This window comes from Cebidichthys violaceus, unplaced genomic scaffold (assembly GCF_023349555.1).
Source record: "Cebidichthys violaceus isolate CVI_PGR_0920_01 unplaced genomic scaffold, fCebVio1.0.p SCAF_41, whole genome shotgun sequence".
Taxonomy (NCBI): domain Eukaryota; kingdom Metazoa; phylum Chordata; class Actinopteri; order Perciformes; family Stichaeidae; genus Cebidichthys; species Cebidichthys violaceus.
Window position 1 is genome coordinate 1,780,214 of NW_027176606.1, and position 25,325 is coordinate 1,805,538.

The 25,325-nt window shown below is 39.3% G+C and overlaps 1 protein-coding gene and 2 long non-coding RNA genes across 3 annotated transcripts; all 3 read left to right on the forward strand.

The window, feature by feature from the left end:
- The first annotated feature begins 220 nt into the window (after positions 1 to 220).
- LOC137885848 (uncharacterized) lies at positions 221 to 15,953 on the forward strand. The gene is made up of 22 exons (XM_068728153.1): positions 221 to 307; positions 1,221 to 1,798; positions 1,989 to 2,084; positions 2,634 to 2,867; positions 2,989 to 3,136; positions 3,217 to 3,243; positions 3,326 to 3,884; positions 6,512 to 6,554; positions 8,610 to 8,694; positions 9,947 to 10,180; positions 10,315 to 10,388; positions 10,595 to 10,670; positions 10,763 to 10,824; positions 10,926 to 11,013; positions 11,102 to 11,190; positions 11,274 to 11,384; positions 11,631 to 11,726; positions 11,808 to 11,911; positions 11,994 to 12,099; positions 12,210 to 12,354; positions 12,432 to 12,458; positions 14,319 to 15,953. The coding sequence occupies exons 2-22, from the start codon at positions 1,223 to 1,225 to the stop codon at positions 14,861 to 14,863; spliced, it is 3,525 nt and encodes a 1,174-aa protein (XP_068584254.1). The 5' UTR covers positions 221 to 307; positions 1,221 to 1,222; the 3' UTR covers positions 14,864 to 15,953.
- Positions 15,954 to 17,004: 1,051 nt separating this feature from the next.
- On the forward strand, positions 17,005 to 18,729 carry LOC137885931 (uncharacterized). Its single transcript, XR_011104930.1, has 3 exons — positions 17,005 to 17,286; positions 17,700 to 17,868; positions 18,117 to 18,729. It is a non-coding gene; the product is annotated as an uncharacterized lncRNA (long non-coding RNA).
- A 3,588-nt stretch (positions 18,730 to 22,317) lies between these two features.
- On the forward strand, positions 22,318 to 23,870 carry LOC137885980 (uncharacterized). The gene is made up of 3 exons (XR_011104932.1): positions 22,318 to 22,458; positions 22,821 to 22,992; positions 23,249 to 23,870. It is a non-coding gene; the product is annotated as an uncharacterized lncRNA (long non-coding RNA).
- Positions 23,871 to 25,325: the final 1,455 nt, after the last annotated feature.

Here is a 25,325-nt window from a genome sequence, read left to right on the forward strand (position 1 = left end):
AGACACAGAACCTGATTGTGTCCCAGCGAAGCCTTTTTGGGAAGTCAATATTTGATCTGTGTGAACTTGTTCAACATGCAACACACCCTTCAGCCTACAGACAGTTGATTTGGTTACACATTTACATCTGTACACACCTCTTTGAAAACAGGAATTGACTGCCAGAGCTTTTGAACAGAAATGAAACTTACCAGAGGGAGGCCGGCCCGAGGAAGGAAAGGCATCCACACACACACACACACACACTCAGAGACACTAGCTGAGAGTGGAAACAGAAAGAGACACGGACCATATCAATAGCTGAAAGGTAACATCACACTCCACTCCATCATATTACTTTCTTTAAAATGTTTCTCTTTTAAGACAAACAGAAAATTGTTCAATTATTACTTTACGGGTTTAACCTTTTTGTTTTGATTGTTGTTTACGGGTATTATTCTAATATTGTACAATGTAATGCACTTAGCTTCAAAATGTGCCTGTGGTTGTTTTGACAGGGTTATTACTACTTATGGTTACACTCGTGGTTTGTTCATCGCGCAAGTCCGAACACCTTAGTAGTTTTCTGCCAAGGTGATCTAACACACACACACACACACACACACACACACACACACACACACACACACACACACACACACACACACACACACACACACACACACACACACACACACACACACACACACACACACACGGCTGGTTCCCTCGACAAAATGCCAATGGGATTTTTCCACTCGCTTTTGGATTATGGCAGAAAATAAGCTCTGTGGCAAACAAATGTTTAAGATACTTACACGTGTTGTTACGTAAAGTCATCTTCACTAATAACCACCACATGAACACCACTTTTCATGATTTTTGAAGCCTGAATTCAATCGGCAAAGTAAAAAGTTTATGATAACATGGGAGCGAGTACAAACAACGAGGCTGTAAAGGCGGAGCAGTGTTTGTTGTGATGCCGCTTTGTCGTCTCATTTAGCCTGTTGTTAGCAACCACCTTTTGTACGACACTGAAAAGCTTCAAAAGTCACTGGAAGGGTAGTTGATTTTATATTATAGAACAAAATATTAAAATTTGATAAGATTGTGTTAACCACAGACCTTAATTCAGGTATGTAGAAAAAAAACTTTAAAAAAACATTGACTTTTAAGACAAGGGAAACCGAAAGCGCAAAATTGCTAACTCACTTCTGTGATTCTGTGATGTCTTTAAGCAGACATGGCCTCCGCTCAAGCATCACTCTGCGAGACCAACTCACTGGAGAAGCATCTGATATGCTCCATCTGCATGGATCCATTTGTGGACCCTGTCACTACAGCTTGTGGTCACTCCTTTTGCAAGACATGTCTGGACTGCACCTTTACATACAATGACATGAAGTGCCCCTTATGCAAGGAGCTTCTGAGGAAAACCCCAGATGTTAACATCATCTTGAGAAACATTGTCGAACACATGAATAAGGCCCGAGAGAAGGACGCTGATGAGTACACTGGGGCTCCCGCCGAAGTGGCCTGTGACATTTGCACAGAGCGAAAGCTGAAGGCTAAGAAGTCCTGTCTTGTGTGTCTTGCCTCGTATTGTTCGACCCACCTGGAGAACCATTCCTCAACTGAAAGGTTGAAGGGCCACAAATTGGTGGAACCTGTGGAAAACCTGGATGAAAGGGCCTGCTTGAAGCATGGACGCCCCTTGGAGCTGTACAGCAGGAAGACGGAGAGGTGCATTTGTGCACTTTGCATTGAAGAAGGTCAGGAGGAGATTGTTTCTACTGAAGACGAATGGGGAAAGAAGAAGGTGAATTATCATATGGAAGGCCCAATACGTTTTTGATTTGAGTATTGACAGTATTGTGTATTTGCTTAAATATATCATGGTATGTTGGACAAATTGATAGAGTGGCAAACACACCAATATGAGGTACACATATGGTGAGACGGGGGTTTGAAGTTTGGATACTGACTTGTCTTTTTTTTGTTTACAACAGGCCAAGCTTGAAAGCACAAAGACAGAGTTAAAAGAGAAAATTACGAAGAGAAAAACACGGATGGACGAGATTGATACATCTCTAAAGAGCTGCAAGGTGAGCTGCAAGACGTTCATTACTGAGCCTGTGGTTGACCAGGATTGCAAAAAACAATCAGACCTGTCCGTCAAGACTGTTCGAGCAAGTTGCCAAACAGTAAGCCATTTAAATGGAACAACTAATTAGTACTTAAGTGTATTACACAAACATAGACTGTATATAAGAAATGGACGTAGTCACCATGATGTCACTGACGCCATTGGTTTGTGGACTGCAGTTTTGAAGCCTCGAGTTCGGCCTTTTTTGGCTTTTTCCAACCAGAAGTACAACCGAATGCTGAAAAGGACATTTTTAAGGCAACCAAAAATATTACAAATTAACTTTCATGAACTGAAAACACTTAAAGGCGAGAGAAAAAAAGAGCTGGACCGGACAACGCATATTGTCATTGTTCACTCTAAATGGAGCGTAGTTTAGATTAAGTCAAGTGACTAGTGTTGTGTTGTCAGCAAGTGTTATCAAAACCAAAGAGCAGTTTATAAAACAGGAAAAAGGAGGTTAAATACCAATACTTGCCCTAACCCTATAACCCTAACCCATTTTCAGGACCAGCTGGATACTGAGTGGTGGGATATTGACACTGTGTTCACTGCTGTTACTGCCATTGTGGAGGAAGCCCGAGCGACAGCTCTTAAGCCACTGGAGGAGAGGAGAGAAGATGTGCAGAAAGAGGCAAAAAGCATCAAAGAGGAGTTGGAAGCTGAGATCAACAGTCTTGAGAAAACCATCTCTGAGCTGGACAACATATCTGCACTTCAGGATCACATCCTTTTTCTTCAGGTAAGAGAAATGTGTATACGTTCAACATATGAAGACAAGCTGTGTCTGTTGAAGAGCTGCACACAACAGTCCAGCTACTTGTGGCTCGTATGATTAGATCTCCTCTTTCTCCCTTCCTCAGGAGTACCCATCTCTTCAAAAGCTGGACAACCTCAAAGACTCAACGGGGGTAGAGCTCCACACATCACTGTCTTTTGGCACCTTGAGAAAAACCACGACAACCATGTTGGAACAAATTCAACAGAGACTTGAGCAGCTGACCTCCACTGGTAGGAATTAATTCATGGTGGTAAATGTTAAAAGTTAAAATGTTGCGTTATTGTTCTGAGACTTTTTCTTCACTTCACAGAACTTCAGAGACTTCCAAAGTTTAGAGGTACGTGATTTCATTTTTCTTTTTCAAAAAGAAGACTTTTGTGTTCAGATCTTTTATTGATTTTAAACTTTGTGATCAACAGTGGACGTGAAGCTGGACCCAACTACCGCTCACCGGCGGCTTGTTCTCTCTGATGATGGGAAGGAAGTGAGAGACAAAGGGGAGGACCAGGAAGTAGATGATGCTCCGGAGAGGTTTGATCTGTTTGCGAGCATCCTGGGGCTTGACGCGTTGTCCTCTGGGAAGTCATTCTGGGAGGTGGAGGTCGGCAACAAGACGGGGTGGGACCTGGGTGTGGCAAGAAGCGACGCAAACCGCAAGGGGAAACTCCCGCTGAACCCGGACGGCGGTTACTGGGTCATCGTACATTATGAGGAGGAAAAGTACGCAGCTATGACAGCGCCGCCAGTTGGTCTTTACCTGAAAGAGAAACCTGAGAAAGTCGGAGTGTTTGTGGACACCAAGAAAGGTCTCGTGTCCTTCTACGATATGACGGCTAAATCTCACATCTACTCGTTTACGGAGGGTTCGTTCAGTGACGACCTCCTGCCATATTTCAGTCCACATGAAAAAAAAGATGAGAAAAACGCTGATCCTTTGATTATTTCTGCTTACAAACATTGTAAGCAGGACATGGACATGTCATGAAGAGTGTGTGGGCAGTGAAAACATGTTTTTTTAGAATGTGGAGGGGGAATTTGTGGGGAACCCTGTTCTTTGTGGCTAGATAATCAAGTTGGGGAAAATTTGTAGAAAATTTCTTTTTTTTGGAAGGTCTGGGTGGAACTAAACACCAAGGTTGCGTCCAAATTTCCATACTATAGCTATGCAGTACGCTTAAACAGTATGTGAGATTTTTTAGTATGTCCGTATGAAACCAATAGTACATAAATTGCATTATACTTCTCATGAAATGTTGCAGCATGCAAACACTGGACACTACGGCGCCATAAATATCCCAGCTCTGTAACGTCAATGGTCAATGTAAGTGTACGTATGAGATTCCAGTGCTAGTCGTAATTTATTCTAAAATAACTTCTTCTTCTCACAAATCATCGTTTGGTCACATGAGGTTACGGGTTCTCGGGAAGAGACGTGGTAAGAACAGTTAAGCGCATCTGAAAAGATACGTGCGATTTCGGACGCAGGGCATTTCACGATTGAAAACGTTAACATTCCAAATGTGGTCCAGTTTGTTTCCTGTTGCAGTGTATGTGAATTGCACAATAGAGAGCTAACCAATATTGTAGCACAAAACCAAGTTGCAATACTGTTGCAATATACCTTGTGTACTAACTTGTACTTCAGGTTCAAGTGTTGACCAGAAATACACCAACAACTGTTATAAAATGTCTATAATTGAGCTTATAAATGTCTATTTTCTATGGTTGTAGAAAAAATGAAAGTCTGATATACATTCAAATGCATTCATGGGTTCATCCTTATTTTTATCCAACCCTCAATGAACTTGATAAATACTTATTAAAGACTTATTCACCAACAATGTGTAAAATTGAGACATACGTGGACTTTGAATTGTTGGTAATCTTATTATGAAGGTGATGGGGGGGGGGGTATATACCATTGTGCATACAATGTAGTCTGATTATTTACTAAATGGACTGTAATGAACTTGTTTTAATCTAAATAAAAAATAAAAATGTTAAAAAAAATGTTTTTATGTCTCTGACTTATTCAATCCAACATTCTACTGAGTTGTATTGCGCCGGGTGTGGTTGAGACACGTTTGGGGGAAGAGATAAGGGGGTTAGGGTTAAGATAAGGGGGGCTGTTAGCAGAATCCCTTTTTTTAGAAATGAAACTGAAAGAGGATCGAATACATATATATAAAGGACAAATCCATCTCTAGTGGAACCAGAACCCAGAAGAACAACACAAGGTAGGCAACGATACATTTCCTCATCTGTTGGTCTGTTTTGGAAAATAACCCGAAACATGCAACGACCTTATTAGCAGCCTTCACAACTCCATCAACTGACTGAGCTGCTGGTCAGTGTCACGCATAATGTAATCTAATGTTAATTTAATTACAAAAAGAGCAACAGTTCCTTTAGTTACACGAGTTTAAAAAATCAATCATTTCACATACTAAAAAATCCGTAAAATTCTTAAAACTTAGAGTGCTTCATCTGAAGCTTTTTTATCATGTAAAACTAGTAATATTCCAATGCTTTAAGGAGAGTACTCTTTTTTTTTTTTTTTAGATTACACTATGTGCTGAATATACATTATCTTAGTTTATAATGTCATATTTTTCTTATAATGTTATTACTCAGTATATTATGCACAAAACTATTTATGTGCTGATTATTATTACATCATGGGCTTTTATTCCATTTACATTATCGACAGTCTAATTTTATTACGTTTGTATTGCCTTCAAATACTTTCAATTTACAGTCACTAATTAACAAACTAAATTGTGTATTTTTTTCCCCAAACAGAACTTGAAAATATTTCCAATTTTGCAGGTGCGTATTTAGAATTGTATACAAAAAAAAGAAAGGAAAACAAGACAGTGTTCTTAGGTAGTAGTTTGTTATATTTCTATATATTTATTGTGGTAACTTTGCGAAGTATCAGTCGCAAGGCCAACATCATCGAAAGGGCTAAAAGTTACCATACCATATTGTAGTTTAGGGTGTGACTCTTCCGATACTAGCACAGTTATGTAAGTGCTAAGTTGTTGTTTTATCTTGACTGTAGTGGATGTAGTGCTGGATCCAACCACCGCATACAAATGCCTCGTTTCTGCTGACGGAAAGAGTCTGAGTAACAGAAGAGAGACCCAGGGAGCTCAGGGGAGGTTTGGCAGCGTCCTGGGCCTCAACAGATTGACCTCTGGGAAGTCGTACTGGGAGGTTGTTGTCAGCAACAAGACCGGATGGAGTCTCGGTGTAGCGACAGGTGATGTACAACGCAAGGGGGGACTCTTGCTGTGCCCAGATAACGGCTACTGGGTCGCTGAATATTCTGAAAACAAATCCGCCGGTTGGTCTTCCCCTGAAAGAGAAACCACAGAAGGTGGGAGTGTTTGTGGACTACGAGGAAGGCCTCGTGTCCTTCTACAATGCGACGGCTCAATCTCACATCTACTCGTTTACCGGGTGTTCGTTCACTGAAGGGATCTACCCCTATTTCATTTTACACGTTGAAGATGGAAGAGCTGACCCTCTGATAATCTCAACAGTAAACCGCCAGTAATTATGTGTGTTATTCAGGGGGTGGGTGCATGTTTTGTACACAGTCCAGCACAGTACAAGATATTCATGTCTATGAGCCCTCGATGGGTCAGGCTCCAAAAAACGATGGATCCTACATTTCCCAAAATGCAGCCGAATAGTGTCTTTCGTAAGGCCCGACTTGCCCGGTAAACGCCTGCCTTTCAAGCGGTTCACAGGTTTAGTAGTATTAAGTAATGATGAGTAAACTGCACTTAATGTGGTTTTCGTTGATGTAATGCAAAAGACTGATATATTTTCTACGTTTGATTAATAATAATACATTTTATTTATAGAGCGCTTTTCAGAATCCTCAAAGACACTTTACATTAAATTCATCATATATAAAAGCTATACACTAAAAATATAAAAACACAATATTGGTCACACATTAAAAGCATTAAAAAGATATTTTTGTACAAATAAGGTTTCTGTATAATCAGCAACATGTTCCTTTATTAGAATGCCTTTTTGCTACCTAATCTATAAAGGCTATTAGAGTACACAGACCACAACTAAAACGTATAGTTACTGCAGTCGAAAAGATAGAACCCGCTTGCTTTTTCTGTTCTTTTGTTTTTTTTAAACCAATATCAAGCTACACTTATCTTTAAAGGTCGAGTGTTTAGGATCTGGTGATATCTAGCGGTGAGGTTGCAGATTGCAACCAACTGAAACTTTTGCTTATTCAAAAATGCGAATGACCCGATCTATATAGCCTGCGTTTTTTTTTTTTTGTCCCTCGTGGGCTCCTGTACAAACATGGCGGCCAACTCTTTGAAGAGGACCTGCTGTGTATGTAGCTATAAAACGGCTAAATATAAGCTAACAAAAACACAACAACACTTATTTTCAGTGTGTTATACCCTAACGGAAACAAACTTAATGATATTATATTTCATTTCTGCCAATAGATCGCCCTAAATGCAACATGTTCCTATTAAAACATAAAAAATGAATACACAAGCAAGTAAACACGCCCTTGCTTTTCTTGCTTTACTTGGTCTGGTATGACCAGTAGCTAACAGCTAATCAGAGCCATTGAGTCAGTTCTCTGACTCAATGGCTCTTCTAGTGTGCGTGTGCTGAAAGTGTTTACGCAAAGTGCTTCACTACTGCTGAGTTACATTTCAAACAGAACTTTTCAACAGAAGTTACAGAGCCTTGCTAAAGATCTACCGTATAATAATAATAATTTAAAAAAAGTAATGTGTTTGTATCAAGTGCTTTGATTTGCATTTCATGTGTGAATGTGTAGATATTGATTTATAGTGCTTGTTGTTCCCTCACTTCCTACGGCTCATTATTAAACACCTCTGACCCCCGCCCCGCCTCTCCTTGTCTCGGTTGCTTGTCATGGAGGTGGAGAGGGAAGTCCTTCTGTTACACTCATTTAAGAGGAGGATTGTACCCAAGTATATTTACCTCACTGAAGTATAGTTTTGATGTGCTTGTACTTTACGTGAGTATTTCCATTTCATGCTACTTCATTCACTACAATTTGGAGGCCAATATCTTACTTTTTACAAAACTCCATTTATTTGATGACTTGAGTTACTTTGCACATTCAGATACTATACAATCATATAATGTAAAAATGTAATTATTTATTTATTATATATATATATATATATATATATATATATATATATATATATATAGACTTTTTTTAAGCTAGTGGCACTTACAATGCATCATAAATCATAATCCAGTAGTACAATATGTATTTTTCAGAAATTAGACATTTTATATACTCTGACTTTTGGATCTTTTAAGTATAATTTGATGCTTATTATATTTTGAATGCAGGACTTTTACTTGGAACAGAGATCTGATCAAAATCTGATTACACCTTCCACCGCTGAAAGTTACTCACGAACACCACACAATATGACCCATTGATACTTTTCATATTTCAATGCTCAGGGGAATGAACATTCAATAAAAACACTAAGAGATGTCTGTATTTGTCTACACTATAAATTGTTAAGTTAACATTTATTAATGATGATGTAAACGCATTCAGAGTAGGTGTCGCTCAATAACGCGACGCTCTGCGCGGGTCGCGTTTAAAAGGAAATCCTTTAGGATTGATTTGGCTGAAACGAAACTGAAACCGTTCAGGATGAACAGAGAAGCAGAAGAGAGACGGATGACAGACAGACGGATCTCTCAGAGCCAGAGGAGCGTCGAGGTCAGAGAGCGCGAGGTAAGCTGCTGCTGATTCTTGTTATTTTGTACGTAACATTGTTTGTGACGTTTACCTGAACTATGATGCAATAACACAAAAAAAAAAAACCCACACGCGTTATATATGCTCTGTGACTACGCTCCTGTTAGACAAAAAAATATGTCAGTTGAAAAAGGAAAAGCTGATAAAAAGCCTTCAATGAAAGGGATTCGACTTTTAAAGTTGCGTTTTGTTATCAGGCCGGTTTATTTAATTATTAAATATAAATGTTTTGAGCGATTCCCCGTCCAGTCTTGCAAAACTACATGATCGCAGTGCACAAAGCATTAGCCAGGCAGAGTATAGTGACACAGTCTGTGGTAAACCGCAGGTTTCAGGGCGTGTACAAAATACACCTAACATAGATCAGCTGCTAGAGGGAGATAAATAGTTACCGATGATGAAAGTTATATGTAGACCTTGTTCTACCGTAAATATATGAACTACATTTTATGAAGTCGAAAATATTCTATTAATTCTATGAAGTGTTTCTAACTTTGTGCAGACTTATAACAGATATATTTATATAAAATATATTTTTTAAGAATTAGAATAGAGGAAATATCTTTAAAAAGTATTATTTTCACGAGTACTTTTATAACTAGTATTACTACTAGTATTATCATTAATATATATACTGTTGTGCTCGTATTCTATGCGGTATTCTTTATTGATATTCCATACAAACAGTTATACACACTCATATATATTGTTTATTTTAAATGTATCCTATTTTTACCATTATGCTTGATTAAATTCATTATACTAATCTGTAAGAATAATCCCATATATACTGTATGGGTGCCACTTTGGTTTACCTTTAGTTTATCTCTGCATGTTTGAATTCATCTGTATCTTCCTCTCTGCTCTTCTTCCTCTGCTACTGTAAGGAACACCCCCCCCCCAATATCAAAGAAGTTCATCTCATCTTATTTTATGATTTAGTTGATGTTGATTCAATCGCGTTTAAGGAAAAGCTCCTCACGACACCGACAAGGTTTAAAAGTTATCCACATGTATTTTACAGCAGGAAGGTGATACTGAACAACTCCTCTAGAGGGCGACTACTCACCGTCTTACGCATCCAGGTTGCAGACAGTTCAGTCTGACATCAAATCACTGACATGAAAGTTAGAAAAGAACTTAGTCAGACATTCAGTAGATCTAACACACATCAGCATTAAAATCTACAAAAAAGATGATGCTCCTAATTAACCTTTTGTGTGTGCAGACAAACTCAATACGTCAGACATGAGCCTCCAGGTTTGCTACTGCGGTTGGTCCAAAGTGACAACATACCATGGCCTGAGGACTCACCAGGGGAAGATGGGCTGCACACCCAGGGGAATGAGTATCCCCGAGAGTGAACAATTCAGATTCAGCAGTTACCGTCCTGAACTAACCTACCAGAGACCTTCCATAAAAGTTGAAGAGCCTTATATCTTCACCCCTCCTCTCAAATCCGGTGAGCGGTTACACGATGTTTATCACCGATGTCTCTAATTCACCTGCTGCACATGCAGGAAATAACAGGAGTGACAGTAACCGTTAAAGGCCGTGTCCCAAACCACTGAAAGGTTTTCTTCTTCGTATTTTCAGGGAGTCAACAGAACACCTGGGTCAATCAAAAGGACAGTGGACCATTGAACTGGACCACTCCAGTCAGGACTGAGGTATATTCAAGCAAACAATCAATTTAGGACAAATGGTGTTGTTAATAATACAAAGATCATACTGGATGATAAAAAAGGATAGGATTTAATGCAAGACAGCATAACAAGAAGTGTCATTATTTATTCATATTTTGGACAAATGAAGTTAGATCAATGTAAATCACAAACACACTGTCCGATCTTCTTCTTCTTCTTCTCTCTGACAGAATGTTCTCGTGTCTCCGCACCTCACCACCACATTTCCAGCAACAGACGATGCATTGGTGGAGATGGTCAAATCAAGTATGCATTATAATTATAGTTTAGTCATAACTGGAGGTAACCCAAAGCAGCTGTGTTTTAACAGTGACCCCGTGCTCTTTTCCCCCCAACAGTGATGGGAAAACAAATCCTAGACAGAACTAACCAAGCGCTCCATTTCGCCGGTGGCGCACAGGTACGACGTCCTTCTGTGAAAGCAAGGTTTCAGTGTCCGGGGGAAATATTGAGCTTCGTTGAGCGAAAAAAACCTGTCGAATCTCGTCTTTTCTCTGACAGTCGTCGCTGAGGCCGGTGTCGCAGATCTTCAGCACCCAAGTCAACCCTGCAGCCGCGGAAGTCACAGGGAAGGAGACAGACCAATCAGGTAAGAGCGTAATTCATTCACAACAGGAACAACACAGAGAGGATTCAAAGCAGCTTTGTTTGACGCTCACAAGCTTGTTTCTCTACAGCGTTTCAGACTCCACCGCACGACAGCGCCACGCACCAAACCACCGGCAACGCTCGTAGAGCGCTCGATTTCTCCACCAGTGCACAGCAGGTACAGCAGATTGTCTCTATTTAAAAGAGCGCAGTTTTATTATCATTTGGTTCCGGCTTGCACTGACTGCTTTCACCCTTTAGGTGGGGCAACAGGTCTGGGATATTCCAACGACCACAGCACAGGAAACAGTCAGACCAAAGGAGAGAGAGCAGGAGAAAGAGAAGGAGAAGGAGGATCAGAAACTACAAAAGGTACTATACTTTTAATATTACAGTGTATAGTTTGTAGCCAAAACTAGGGTATCCAAGCTCCATTTAATTATGAAGCATTTAATACTTGACTTCTTTCTCTACAGGGCTTGTATAAAAGGCAAGAAAGTAGTCCATGCATATTTATTACTTTACAGTTGATTGCAATGCTGCCATTGTACTTGTGTTTGTGCATATGGTCACTACAATGCATGCATACTAATATAAGCATTATTCGTTTAATTTAAGGCGAGGCAAGACAGGATGAGGGCTGATTTACAGCAGAACATTCAGACGAGAGAACAAAAGATGGCCGAAGTCAGATCGTCTGTAAAAGCCTGCAAGGTGAGCTGTGGCAGATTTTTTTTTGCTTTGTGATTTTAGTTCATTAACGGTTCTTGAACATCCTCACTTTACTCTTTTCAGGGCGGCCTGGACGCTGAATGGCTGCAGATCAACAACGTGTTCTCGGAGGTGATGAGAGTCGTCGAGGACACGCGGCAGAAAGCCCTCCAACCTCTGGAGGAGAGGTCGGTTTAGGGATACGTCACACTGACACCACAGTTATCAGTCATCAACCAATAAAAACCAACTGCTTCATGTTACTTTTAGGAGAAAGAGAGCGAAGAGAGAAGCACAAGATCTGGTCCAGAAGCTGCAGAAGGAAATTGACAAACTCAAAATGACCATTGACGAGCTGGACAAGCATCCTGACTTGGTGAGCCATGCAAGCATCTGACAATGTCCACATCTAGAGGAAGCTGAGCCAATATCCACGGTTTTGTTTCTCCACTTAAAATTGTATCATTCTCATATTATACTACACAGGTTTCCCCTCAAACAGGCCTGGGCAAAACCTGTGACTGGAGAAATGTCACTGTTGACACTTCATTCTCCTTCGGTACGCTGAGAAGTACAACGTCAAACATGATGGAAGAAATTCACCAGGAACTGGATAAACTCTCTTCTGTTGGCGAGTACTCCTCAAGTTCACCAAGTTCTGCATTTCATTCGTAGTACCTTGCTTTAATATGATTTCTCCTTCAACAGAACTCAAGAGGATTCCCACATTTGCAGGTGTGTGACTCAGAACATTTAATGAAAATCTCACAGAAAACACACAGTGGTGAGGGAACGATTATGGTTATGGTTTAAAAAGAAAAAGCTTCAGGCGTTAAGGGGTGTGAGCGCATTTGGAGATTCAATTTAAAAGCCTTCATGGTTCATGACAAGTTACAAAAAGCTGGTTTCAACCAGGTCCTCTTCAGGGCAACAAATGAAGAAGCACCACCTGAGCCTGGCTCTTCTATACCTTCACTCAAGGTGTGTCCTAATTTATTATTGGGACAACAGGTGGGGGATAACGAGCGTCACTCAGGGAGCCCTTCCCCAAGAGTTCACTAACCCAACAACTGATCGCCAAGATACAAATATAATGAGGGTAAAAATGGTTATTGGCTGAAAAAAAGATATGTTCCAACTGGGATATTTTGAAAAGCGACCCCCATTTAGGAACAGTTTTCCCCCCCGTGCCTTATAGACGAGCCCCAACCATAAAAGAAAATCTGGTATGAAGTCATATTGTAGTGTACAGAGTCGATACTCTGTATGTGGCTGAAGAAGCCCTGCGGCATCTTTAAGTGGCTCCAGTGTCTTTAAAACAAGCGTGATTTTAAAACTGGAAGGACGCACAATCTGGGGGACTTCCTCAACTGTAACACCACCTTACACCTTTGAAGGTATATCGTCTCGGCACACAGAAAGATGGAATCTCTGCATAAAATATGCAATAAAATAGCAAACTGGGGAGTGCGCCCACTCTTCCTGAGGAAAAAGACAAGTTTTTGGGAAGTGCTCCGTGAATGACTCTCGTTATCTCCCAACTGCTGTCCCAATTACCCGATGAGTACATGCACCTGAGTGAACGTATAAAAGCTCCAGACTCAAGGGGTTGTCTCTTCATTTGTTACCCTGAAGAAGACCTGGCAACGTTCAATCCAAGTTTTAGTAATTTAGAAATTGTCACAAACAAGCTATGCTACCAAAGGCCTTTTTTTAAACTCTAAAAAATGGACTCGTACTGCTGTGTTTGTTGAGCAAGTAATGTGTTAACCACTGACACATTGACACATAGTCGTAAACAGGAAGCAAACTTCTTGCGGTCTTAGAGTCTGATGTTTTTCTTCACCTAGTCATCCTCTTTCTCACTTGAGGCTTTTGCTGCAACACCATTTCACATTGTGGTATCTAGCAGTAGTACGGATAGGAGGTTCTCTTATATTTGCTTAGTATCCATTTCAATCAGGAGAGACAAGTGAATGATTAGTAGTTAACATTTATTATGACGGATGCTGCGTTAATGAGTTACACAGAAATTCTTTGGCGCTTGAACTCGACGAGGAGATTTGTGATCGGGTTGTGATCGCCCTGAGCGGCAACAATATAAATCCCCCCCACCTGTGGAGTCCGGACACTGGTGGTGATGGTGGCTGATGTGGTTGATAGGATGATGAGTTGATGAGGCTGATGAATCTGCGAAGATTGGGCGGAGATGGGGAGGTGGAGGGTTTGCGCAACAGCAGCATGAACTACTGAAGGTAGAGAGACGGTCATATTTAAAGACAGACAGCGGCAAGATGATAGGTTAATGATGTCCTTGTGTCCTTGTGCTATTGGCTGATCTAGACAGCTGATAACATGATTGACAGCCCCAAACAATAATGACAAGGAAGTAATGTGTGCATGCATGAGGAGTGACGGCAGATGTATGGTGAATAAGCTATAGGCTTAGGCATGCATGAGTATAGTCTTCCTGTCTGAACTTACGCTAGAGCTTCATTTAGTTTACTAATATAAACTGCACAAGCATTGACATAGTGTCTCTCACCCATATGAAGTACATCATGGTTCTATTTCCATTTTTCTGCTCAACTGCAGTGGATGTAAAGCTGGACCCGACCACCGCACACCCGTGTCTTGTTCTGTCCCCCAACATGAAGACGGTGAGAGATGGAGGAAAGAGCCAGAAGGTTCCTGACTCTCCGCAGAGGTTTGACATGTTTGGCAGCGTCCTGGGGCTCGACGCGTTGTCCTCTGGGAAGTCCTACTGGGAGGTGGAGGTGGGCAACAAGACGGGGTGGGACCTGGGTGTGGCGAGGCGCGGCGCAAACCGCAAGGGGAAACTCCCGCTGAACCCGGACGGCGGTTACTGGGTCATCGTACATTATGAGGAGAAGTACGCAGCTATGGCGGCGCCGCCCGCCAGCCTCTCCCTGACGGGGAAGCCTCAGAAGGTCGGGGTTTTTGTGGACTACGAGGAAGGTCTCGTGTCCTTCTACCATGTGACGGCCAAATCTCACATCTACTCGTTTACCGAGTGTTCGTTCAGTGACGAGGTTTTCCCGTATTTTAGTCCACATCTTAAACAAAATGAGAGAAACACCCATCCTCTGATCATCTCTGCTGTGAAACAGCAGCAGTAGATGGATGAAGTGGATGCGTTACTTGTGCACTGCTAGTTACAATGCACCAGGAGATTGGGTGTACAGTAACATTTTACTGTGGCGTGATGTTTCACCAGCAAAGGGTTTAAATTGGGTTTTTTGGCCTGATCATCTGAGGTGTTTGGGGATTTATTACCTGTCCAAGTTTAGTCTTTTCTTCTTCTTTTTAAACAGGCCATTTTTTATTCAGACAATGAAGAGACAGTGAGTTTTTCTATCATTTAGTTTCATGTGCTATATATTTTTTTACTTAAGAGATTTCTGACATTTTGCAAAAATGTATATGAAATTAGTTTTTAAACCAACTAAAGATTCTATATTTTACATATTTTATGCTAAAGGATGAAACGTATACAAAATAGCAGACTATGAAATAAATGTTGCAAGTAAAAGTCCTGCAGTGAGAATGTGCAGTGAGGAAAATGTAACTCAATGGAGAACATTTTTATTTTTATTATTATCATGCAATAAAGTAAAAGCAGGATTTTACTGCTGTGGTTGGTTGAGGTGGAGATTATTTTTTTACTATTTACTATCAAAGTGCAACTCGTAATTATTTTCATCATGGATTAATCCACTGATTATTTTTGTTAACTATGTTAATTCTGAACACTGTGAGGAACAGAGCCCTACTTACCCAGAGGCAAAAGTGAACACTTCAGAATGATTATTTTGGTCAAAAATATATAAATATATCTGAAATCTTAATGGTCCAAACTTCAGCAGAGCTTTGCCTCGCTGCCTTACCGGTCCCCACTGGAAGCCAACACCGACACCACGCTGCTGGTGACCCAGGCTGCATTGGGAACGTGAGAACCAGGACTGAGCGCTGCTTTAAAGGGAGTCTGGTGTTTAGAAACACTTCCTATTTTGTCCACAATCACCACCAGAATGGACACAAAATAAAAGTTTTGTAAGTAAATGTACTTAGATACATTCCATCATTGGTATTTTTCTATACTTCATTTGTTTCTCTGTGTCTCCTGTTAATCTGTCATGTTCATCTGTTCAACCGTTGGTCTCATCATGCGGTTTCTGTTATTGATATAAAATGATTTCTGCTTTGGTCTGAATGACTCCGTCTCTACTTATGTCAATTCACTGGTGAAGTGTAAGTTCAAGCCCCCTTCATGCAACAAGTCAAGTCATATAGGGTATCCATTGAGTTTTTCATATGTTTCAAGTTGTAATGTATCTAACCTGTTAAAATCCTATCAACAGCCCTCTCGCCCAATTCCTCATGCCAAAATGACACAGAAAAATAAGTTCACTTGTCTTTGTAAGATGTGCTGCAAAGATGGCCCCCAAACGGAGCCTTGGGACAATAGTTTGTGTTGGGAACATAAACATTTGTTTACTACATATCTTGAAAATTACAAATAAACTAGAAAAAAGTCAGAACAATATAGTAATTAGGTGCATAGGAACCTCAGTAAACATGTTGACCATGAGTTTATGGTCTGAATCACTATTTTCAAGACTTTCAGTACAGCATGATGTCCATTTTTTTTTAATTCTGGTCCGTTTTAGAGTAAAATAGACAATAAAGCAGGGTAGGCTTTAGGGCAGGCAACCTTGTGACCGATGGGTTGCTACCGCTACCATTGATCACGGCATTGATTGCACAAATCGCAATCCAAGCCAAAATGGCGAACTCAAGGCTTCAAAACCGCAGTCCACAGACCAATGGGTGACGTGTTGACGACTCTGTCTCCTTCCTGTAGACAGTCTATGCTTTCATTAAATATTGTACAAGAACAGATCTGGGAAATTAGCATGGTAGCATTTAGCTCAAAGCATCAAGGTGCCTAACTACAACCTCAATAATATGTTATTGGTAAAACAAATCACATATGTATCAATCAGATGATTTATCTAAAATCCATTACATATATTTATAATAAGTAGTAGTTATTGGAAACTTCTATTCACTTCTATTAGCTCTCTTTTCTCAGTGGACCGTGTGCAGTGTTTGTGCATGAACATACTAGAAGCACTGGCTGGTGCTGCTTGACATTTTCTTTCATTTAGTCTAAGCAGCAGTGACCCACGGCTTCACACAAAGCAGCCGCTTCCTGCAAAAGTGCACTTCCTCCTTTACAGAATTAGCGGTTGGCTTGTGCCGACAAATGCATGCACATTACCATACTCTAGACTAGTTTGCTGGGGATTATCACAGACTTATATGGTGAAAGGGTAGTTTGCAGTATTTTAATTGGCTGTTAATCTCCGTGGGCTAAAGTGATTGGTTGTGGTCAAATGTTTACAAGACAAGAGGAGGTTTAAAAGAGGAGACATATTGTTGGACTTCTATCAGAGACTCGAACATCAGTTGGTATCGACCCTCCTCCAGACTCAACACATCAAACATCTACAGTACAGAGGCTGACTGATCAGAGCAGGTGAGAAAACCTCTTTCAACATTTATCTTTTTTTATTTTTTATATAGCATTAGAATCTGTCTTTTGTCCTTTTTATGGCTTAAATGACAAACATTAGGAATATTTCTTTCTTCCCACTGACAAAGTGTGAAGGACATTAAAGTGTATTTAAAGTAAAGTTTCTAGATCAGATGTCGCAAAATATAATAATGTATGTGGAGCAACATTACACTGTTAATAAATTAATGGAAAATATAGTATATTAAATGAAATGAGTGAATAAAATGAAAAGAGAAAAATACTTCCGCAAATGTCTATTGAGCTTTTTGTCACATTCAAACTTCCTTAAATATGTGTGACATTAAACTGAAATTTTAATCTTTTTGAACAACAAAATAAGATGCTCAAAGAGTCTCCTTCCTTCTCCCCTCTAGACGAGATGAACACCGTTCTCCTGATCACCGTCACACTGGCTCTGACCCTCGTTCATGGGAACAATCAACCTTGTCAGACGAACCGTAACAACAATGCATACAACACATTTGTTAACAGACACATCCTTCAAGAGACATTCAACAGAAAATCAAAGGCTGAGTGGAAACGGTAAGTTAAAGTGTTAAGTCAATTAGTTAATTAGCCACTAATTAGATTAAGATAATAAATTACAGTACTGCGTACTTCAGGATTTTAGAAATTATATTGTCAACTGACCAACATTTCATATTGATTTCATAGAAGTTGATGACAGGGTTTTTATGTCGCACTACTGCTTTATTGACATATTTCAAAGTAATTAAACTAAGTTGTAAATACCATTTACTTTGCAGTAAAACATTGATCTCATTATACAGGTACATACAGAAGAAAGGACTCTGTAGCAGACCAACGCAGTCCTTCCTCAACAGTTCGGATCAGGGCCCTGTCGAGCGGATCTGTAATGGCAATGGCAGCCGGCTAAGTAACAACAATAACTTGTGCATCAGTGATTCAACCATGCTGGTATATGATCTCAAAGTCGACACAAAGAGTTGCAAAGTTACAAGGCTATCTGATAACCAAAAACCGGTGATTGTGGCTTGTGATAAAGTTGTAAACCGCTGCCTTCCTGTCCATTTTGAGAAGTACAACAACGAACTACCAAACCCGAACGGTACCCGCTGCCAACCTTAGACACTCCTTAGAATAGGCCAAGTGTTTGAAGTGTCAGGCCCATTATTGACCTGACAACTGAAACCTCTGTCAAGCTTATAGATGAAAATAAATAAATAAAAAATATAAAAGATGTTTGACTTAGTATTTGTTGATGTAACTTAAAGCCATGATACAACCTGTTTTGTTTCCCTTCAGCTTCAGAAGCTCTCTCTTCACTTTTGTTTTGCATTTTTCTTGCAACTTTCCAGATCGTATTATTATCGTTATTTTGGTCCAAATTGTCTGCAGAAATAAAAGCATTCAACACAAACATTTCCAAGTTCTGTCCTTCTTTATTTAAGCAAAAAATATTCATCAGAGTTAAAGATTTTAGCTGAAAGGTTGATGCTGCTCAATGAGCTGACATGTAAAACCTCTGTCAAGCTGATAGCTCAATAACAATGATGATTACCAATCACCAAGCCACATTCATTGTGTGTGTAAGGCACTTAGCAATAAACAATCTGATTCATACTATAATCCTCTTTTCCAAATTCATATCCATACTCCATAACTATCATTCCTGTTTACTTTGCTTATTATATTGTCAAAGACATGGCTTTAAGCTGCATTATTCAATATATTTGATGTTAACATTGAACCATATCATTGTGCTTTAAAGAAGTATTAAATTTAAATATGACCCTGATGATGTCCTGAGATTTTTCTCTCCGAAACCACAAATGTCGACCTCACGATGGCGCTAGAGGATAAGTCAGGGGTTCACCAAAAGTCGGTAGGATTCATCGTCTGAGTTCCATGAAACGTCCTACCCTCATAGCAATTCTACTCATAGTGGTTGCTGCTAGCATGGCAAATATACGTGTTCAGATTCAAGGCCTTTAATCAAGATTTTAGCTGAAAGGTCGATGCTGCTCAATGCACAGATGAGAGCAGAGCAGACCTGTAGTACAAACACATTTAATACTGCATTGGCGAGAGGAAAAGTCGGAGACATCAGGTCTGGACGTGCACACTTGGTTTATTGAAGCTGCACAGTTGTGAGGCTCACCATCAGCTAGAGTGGGGAAAAGGGTGGCAGTGTTAGGGACAGTACATCTCTTCAGTGACGTGAGGCGGTGTGATGTCTCAACCATTAACAGGTGGGCTCCCTGAAGAGGACCCGCTCTCTATGTAGATATAAACAGTTTGTTTTTAGATAAGGGAACCACAACGATTCAACGTTTCAGGTGATAATACACAACTTAAATCATAGTATATGAATATTATATTACCAAATCCTACACACTGTCCCTTTTTTAAAGATGTGTTCGATCACATTCGCGGTTTGGCTACAGGGCTCAGTCACTGTGGGTGAGACTGTACGCAAGAAGAACACATAAGCACCAAGTCACTGTGGGTCAGACTAGACGAAATACAAACAAATAAGTGAGAAGAAAAAGTCTTTTGAAATACATCAGCGAAACAGATCCGTTTCTTGTAAATCCAACAGTAACATTTAGAGATTGTAACTCTTTAGATTTACTGCAAAATGTACCTCAAATTCACCATGTGAGAGGTTCAAAGCGCTTGAGGCTGACAGAGTTGTTAATATTCTGACAATACTTGTGCAAGTAATGACACATCTAGTGGAGTACATTACATTACAGTCATTTAGCAGACGCTTTTATCCAAAGCGACTCACAATTCAGTATCTATCTACACACCGTAGGCACAGCTACGGGAGCAATTTTTGGGGTAAAGTGTCTTGCTCAAGGATACATTGATAGAGCAGGAGCCGGTGATCAAACCGCCGAACCTCTGATTGAAAGGCGGCCCTGCTCTCCACTTAGCTCGGTCACCCCCGAGTAAAAGGTATACACTTTTGCCGAAATGTACTTAGTTATATTCCACCACTGTAGCCAAACAATGTCTACTCATGATGTCATCAAATCAAGCTGTTAAACACTTTAATCAAAGAGTGATGTTCACAGATGTTGTGGAAGTGCTACCCTGAGCCTTCCACTCAGCACTTATTGTTTTCATACTAGCTTGTTGCACTTATTGTATTCGTATTACTTATAGCACTAACTGTTTCTCTTGTTTCTGTACTTTGGCTCTGAGTTATGCTCTGCTTCATGCTCTTAGATGCTTGTTTGGAAAAAGAAATGTACTTATGACTTCTGGTGACTAGTAGTTCTTTTGATTACCAATGTTGATGCACTTATTGTAAGTCGCTTTGGATAAAAGCGTCTGCTAAATGACTGTAATGTAATGTAATGTAATGTTTAATGTTTTTTTGGATCCAGTCTCAACCACAGTGACTTGGTACTTATGTGTTGCTCTTGCGTACAGTCTGACCCACAGTGACTTTTATTGTGTCTAGTCTGGCCCACAGTGAGTAGCTTAAATTGAAAAATGACAAATGTGAAATTAATTTTCATGAACTTACTGTTTTGTTGTATTTGTTAACCAATACGACACAAAACCTCTCACAGTTTTCAAAGGGTTTCCTGGAAATGGTGACTTTACTTTGCAATGTTTAAATGTTGTCCTTCTTGGTTCACAATATATCCTTCCATAGCTGCGCATTAGAGAAAGAGACGTTTGTTTCCTACTCCAGCCTGCCCCATATGAGCTGCTGCAGTGTTGAGGAGCACATATAGAAACCCATGTCTCCTTATTGCAGAACGCAAAAATGAAGTTGAAGACATAATTCAAAATACCTGGACTAGGGTTCTACGTAGACACACCTGTAAACATGTAGCACCCCTCTTGTATGTTGTAACGTGGCAGTTAATCAGTGTTCTTTATTGGTTATTGTAGCTGGATTGTGATCGGACATAAAAGCTGCTCATTGTTCTCCTTTATATATCTTTCTAGAAGTTTCTGGCAACTTTAACGAACAAAAGGGCGAAAGCTTTTAATGTGCTTAACACATTACCAAAAGGAACAGCACAAGTCGATCTGAAGAGTAGCAGCTTGTAGGCTACATCGCCTATGAAGTGGGTGAACGGTTCATCTCTGACGTCCCCTGTAAGTGTGTTGCTTTGTATTTTCTACATAAAAAAACTACAACAAAAACCAAAGAAATACTAAAAACTCAAAATAATATGTATTTTTAAAACCATGCCCTGTTAGATCAGAATATGCTACTGTCAATTATTGCACAAGTTTTCTTTTATAATTTATTTTAAATAATTGTTAACACAAATACTATAAATATATCAGGCCATACATGTATCTAAATTATTATACGCATATAATAATTACTTCTGGTTATAGCTCTCTTTTCTCAATAATTTTTTATCACCATTAACATTTCTCTCTTCCGTCCCCATAAAGAACGAATGATGTTTCTTCTACCATGTCCTGCAGAACTCACTATGATTACTGCAACAATGTGAGTGTATTTCTTATTCACTGTTATGTTCCTGTTTGCTGCCATTTAAAACAATAACAATATAAACTGTATATATTGTGAATCCAATGTTTTTATTACAATATGTATTGTATAAATAGTGCAGGTGTTGCAGGATTTTCTATATTTTCTATCTTCTCTTTTTCATGATATGAGTAAATACTTTGCATTTGTTTGTATGAACCGACTGACAGCATCACACCACTGAACACTGAATGCATGTAGCTGTTATATTTACAGAGGTGTTTCACCCATTGTCTCTTCTGTATTCTGTATTTTCAACGGCGTTCGACCCATCCTGACATCGTGGCTCCACGCGGCTACAAATTTATGCAAATGAGAAGCTGCACTTCCTCATTTACGGAATCACATGGAGCGGTTGGTGTGTGTCAACACATACATGCCTCGTCCAATAATGAGACTTATATGCTGAAGGGAAGTTTGCAGTATTTTAATTGGCTGTTAATCTCCGTGGGCTAAAGTGATTGGTTGTGGTCAAATGTTTACAAGACAAGAGGAGGTTTAAAAGAGGAGACATATTGTTGGACTTCTATCAGAGACTCAAACATCAGTTGGTATCGATCCTCCTCCAGACTCTACACAGCAACATCTACAGTACAGAGGCTGACTGATCAGAGCAGGTGAGAAAACCTCTTCATCACCAACAAAAAGTTGTTTTGTTATTATTACAATCAGTTTTTTGTCCTTATTATGACTTAGATGACTAACAATAAGAATCTTTCTGTCATTCTACTTACAAGTAAGATAAATGTATTATTAAGTTTATTTATAGAGTACCGTTCTAGATCAGTAAATAGTTCAAATGCTATCAAACCGATGTGATGATACTGATTTATTTACAAGAGATGTTCATTTTGCACTTCCTGGATGAGTGTAGTTTGGATGCTGTGTGTAAGGCACTTGACCAATTACTGGTGTATTTTGAATCTTCTTGAACAACAAAATAAGATGCTCAAAGAGTCTCCTTCCTTCTCCCCTCTAGACGAGATGAACACCGTTCTCCTGATCACCATCACACTGGCTCTGACCCTCGTTCATGCTCTGAACAATCGACCTTGTCAGATGAAAGTCAACCCCAAGAAGTACAAAACATTTCTAAGGAGACACATTGTTCAGCAGATATTTGACAGAACATCTAAGACTGCATGGAGCAGGTGAGTGAAGAATTTAAGTTAATGAGTTCATTGGGCACTTTTAAGAGCGAAATACTTTCTGAAATTCATACAGCATTTTTGAAAATTCTGCTTCTTCTGTGTCAACAACACAGTGAACAACAATTCACACTGATTTAATATAAATTCATGAGTTGTTTTTTTCAGATACTACTGCTTTATTTACATATTTCAATGTGATTAAACTAAGTTGTAAATACCATTTACTTTGCAGTAAAACATTGATCTCATTATACAGGTACCTAGAGAAGAAAAAACTCTGCAAACCATACAGACCAATGCAGTCCTTCCTCGAGAAATCGGATCAGCGACGTGTAGAGAAGATCTGTAATGGCAATGGCCACCAGCTAGATAACAACAATAACTTGTGCATCAGTGGTTCAGACATGCTGGTATATGATCTCAAAGTCGACCAAAATTGCAAAGTTACAAGGCTATCTGATAAACCCAAACCGGTGATTGTGGCTTGTGATAAAGTTGAAAACAAATGCCGTCCTGTCCATTTTGAGAAATACAAAAACCAAAATCCTTCCCATTACACTATCCCCTGCTAACCTAAGACACTCCTTAGAATGGGCCAAGTGTCTGAAGTGTTTCACACTGGATCCAGTACTCAGGCCCATTATTGACCTGACAACTGAAACCTCTGTCAAGCTTATAGATAAACCAAACCTTTTTGCTTCCATGAAATCATTTGAATACATTATATTGTGTAACATATTTGAGCTCGTTGATCATAACACTTCTTGAGATGAGCGTGATTAAAAAAGAACATGCATGAAAGAAAATCTTTCGTCTAAGTTTTAGATTATTAGGATTATACAGAGTAATAATAATGTCAAACTAATGTTCACCACATTTATATCCATATACTGTCTCCAATGTGATTTTTTTTTGGTTTTGTTCTTCAGAGTAACAAATAAATTAAAAAATATAAAAGATGTTTGACTTAGTATTTGTTGATGTAACTTAAAGCCATAATGAAACCTGTTCTGTTTCCCTTCAGCTTCAGAAGCTCTCTCTTCACTTTTGTTTTGCATTTTTCTTGGAACTTTCCAGATCGTATTATTATCGTTATTTTGGTTCAAATTGTCTGCAGAAATAAAAGTATTCAACACAAACATTTCTAAGTTCTGTCCTTCTTTATTTAAGCAAAGAATATTCATCAGAGTTAAAGATTTTTGGTGAAAGGTTGATGCTGCTCAATGAGCTGACATGTAAAACCTCTGTCAAGCTGATAGCTCAATAACAATGATGATTACCAATCACCAAGCCACATTCATTGTGTGTGTAAGGCACTTACAATAAACAATCTGATTCATACTATAATCCTCTTTTCCAAATTCATATCCATACTCCATAACTATTATTCCTGTTTATTTTGCTTATTATATTGTCAAAGACATGGCTTCAAACTGCATTATTCAATATATTTGATGTTAACATTGAACCATATCATTGTGCTATAAAGAAGTATTACACAGCTTTTTCTGTCTCTTGTTCATTCTTTGTGTTTTATGGCATATTTTTGTATGACAGAGAAAATGAATAACTAGCATTTTTTTCCAGGAGTTTGAAGAGACGAAGCCGAGCGTAGAAAGGACACTAGAATTTAAAATCTGACTTTATCATATCAACACAAAAAATGGCTTAGTTTGGGTTATTTAATGTTCAAACAATGCAATAAAAAGAGAAGAAAATGAACATATGTTGGATGCCAGACCAAAGCTTGTTATTGATTGATTAGTTACGATTTTGACATCGTAGTTAAACGGATGTGATCCCTCTGGCTGCTTTCATGTCGTGTGACATATTACATTTTAACATCCAATTCGATAAGAGGCTTAATTATCGTATTGTTGAGATCAAAGTATGAGCGATGAGGAGATAATGATACATTGACTGGCAAACTGACTTTAGTGTGGGGTTCAAAGTTTGAAGTTTAGAGCCCTTTTATTTATACCCGATCTATTGCAACACACTGTAGCAATTAAGCTTTTACAGTTACAAATTGTAGTTAATTTTATCTCAACACAAGAGAGAGGCCAACACCGATCGATAATTCTAAACTGGAAAAATAGTAACATTGCCACGTTAGTTTAGCATGTTAGCATGCTAGTGTTTTCTAATTATAATATCATTAGAGGTATTTTGTCATGAACCAAAGAATTGGACAAAATTTAAATATGACCATGATGATGTCCTGAGATTTTTCTCTCCGAAACCACAAATGTCGACCTCACGGTGGCGCTAGAGGATAAGTCAGGGGTTCACCTGGTGTCCTGGTGAGTTCCATGAAACGTCATACCCTCATG

Bases quoted from the DNA above. Each gene is read 5' to 3' on its own strand.
- LOC137885848 (XM_068728153.1), top strand. From the start codon at position 1,223: ATGGCCTCCGCTCAAGCATCACTCTGCGAGACCAACTCACTGGAGAAG. The intron at 11,912-11,993 runs GTCGGTTTAGGG...TGTTACTTTTAG, and splicing joins CTCCAACCTCTGGAGGAGAG to GAGAAAGAGAGCGAAGAGAG. The intron at 12,355-12,431 runs GCGAGTACTCCT...CTCCTTCAACAG, and splicing joins GGATAAACTCTCTTCTGTTG to AACTCAAGAGGATTCCCACA.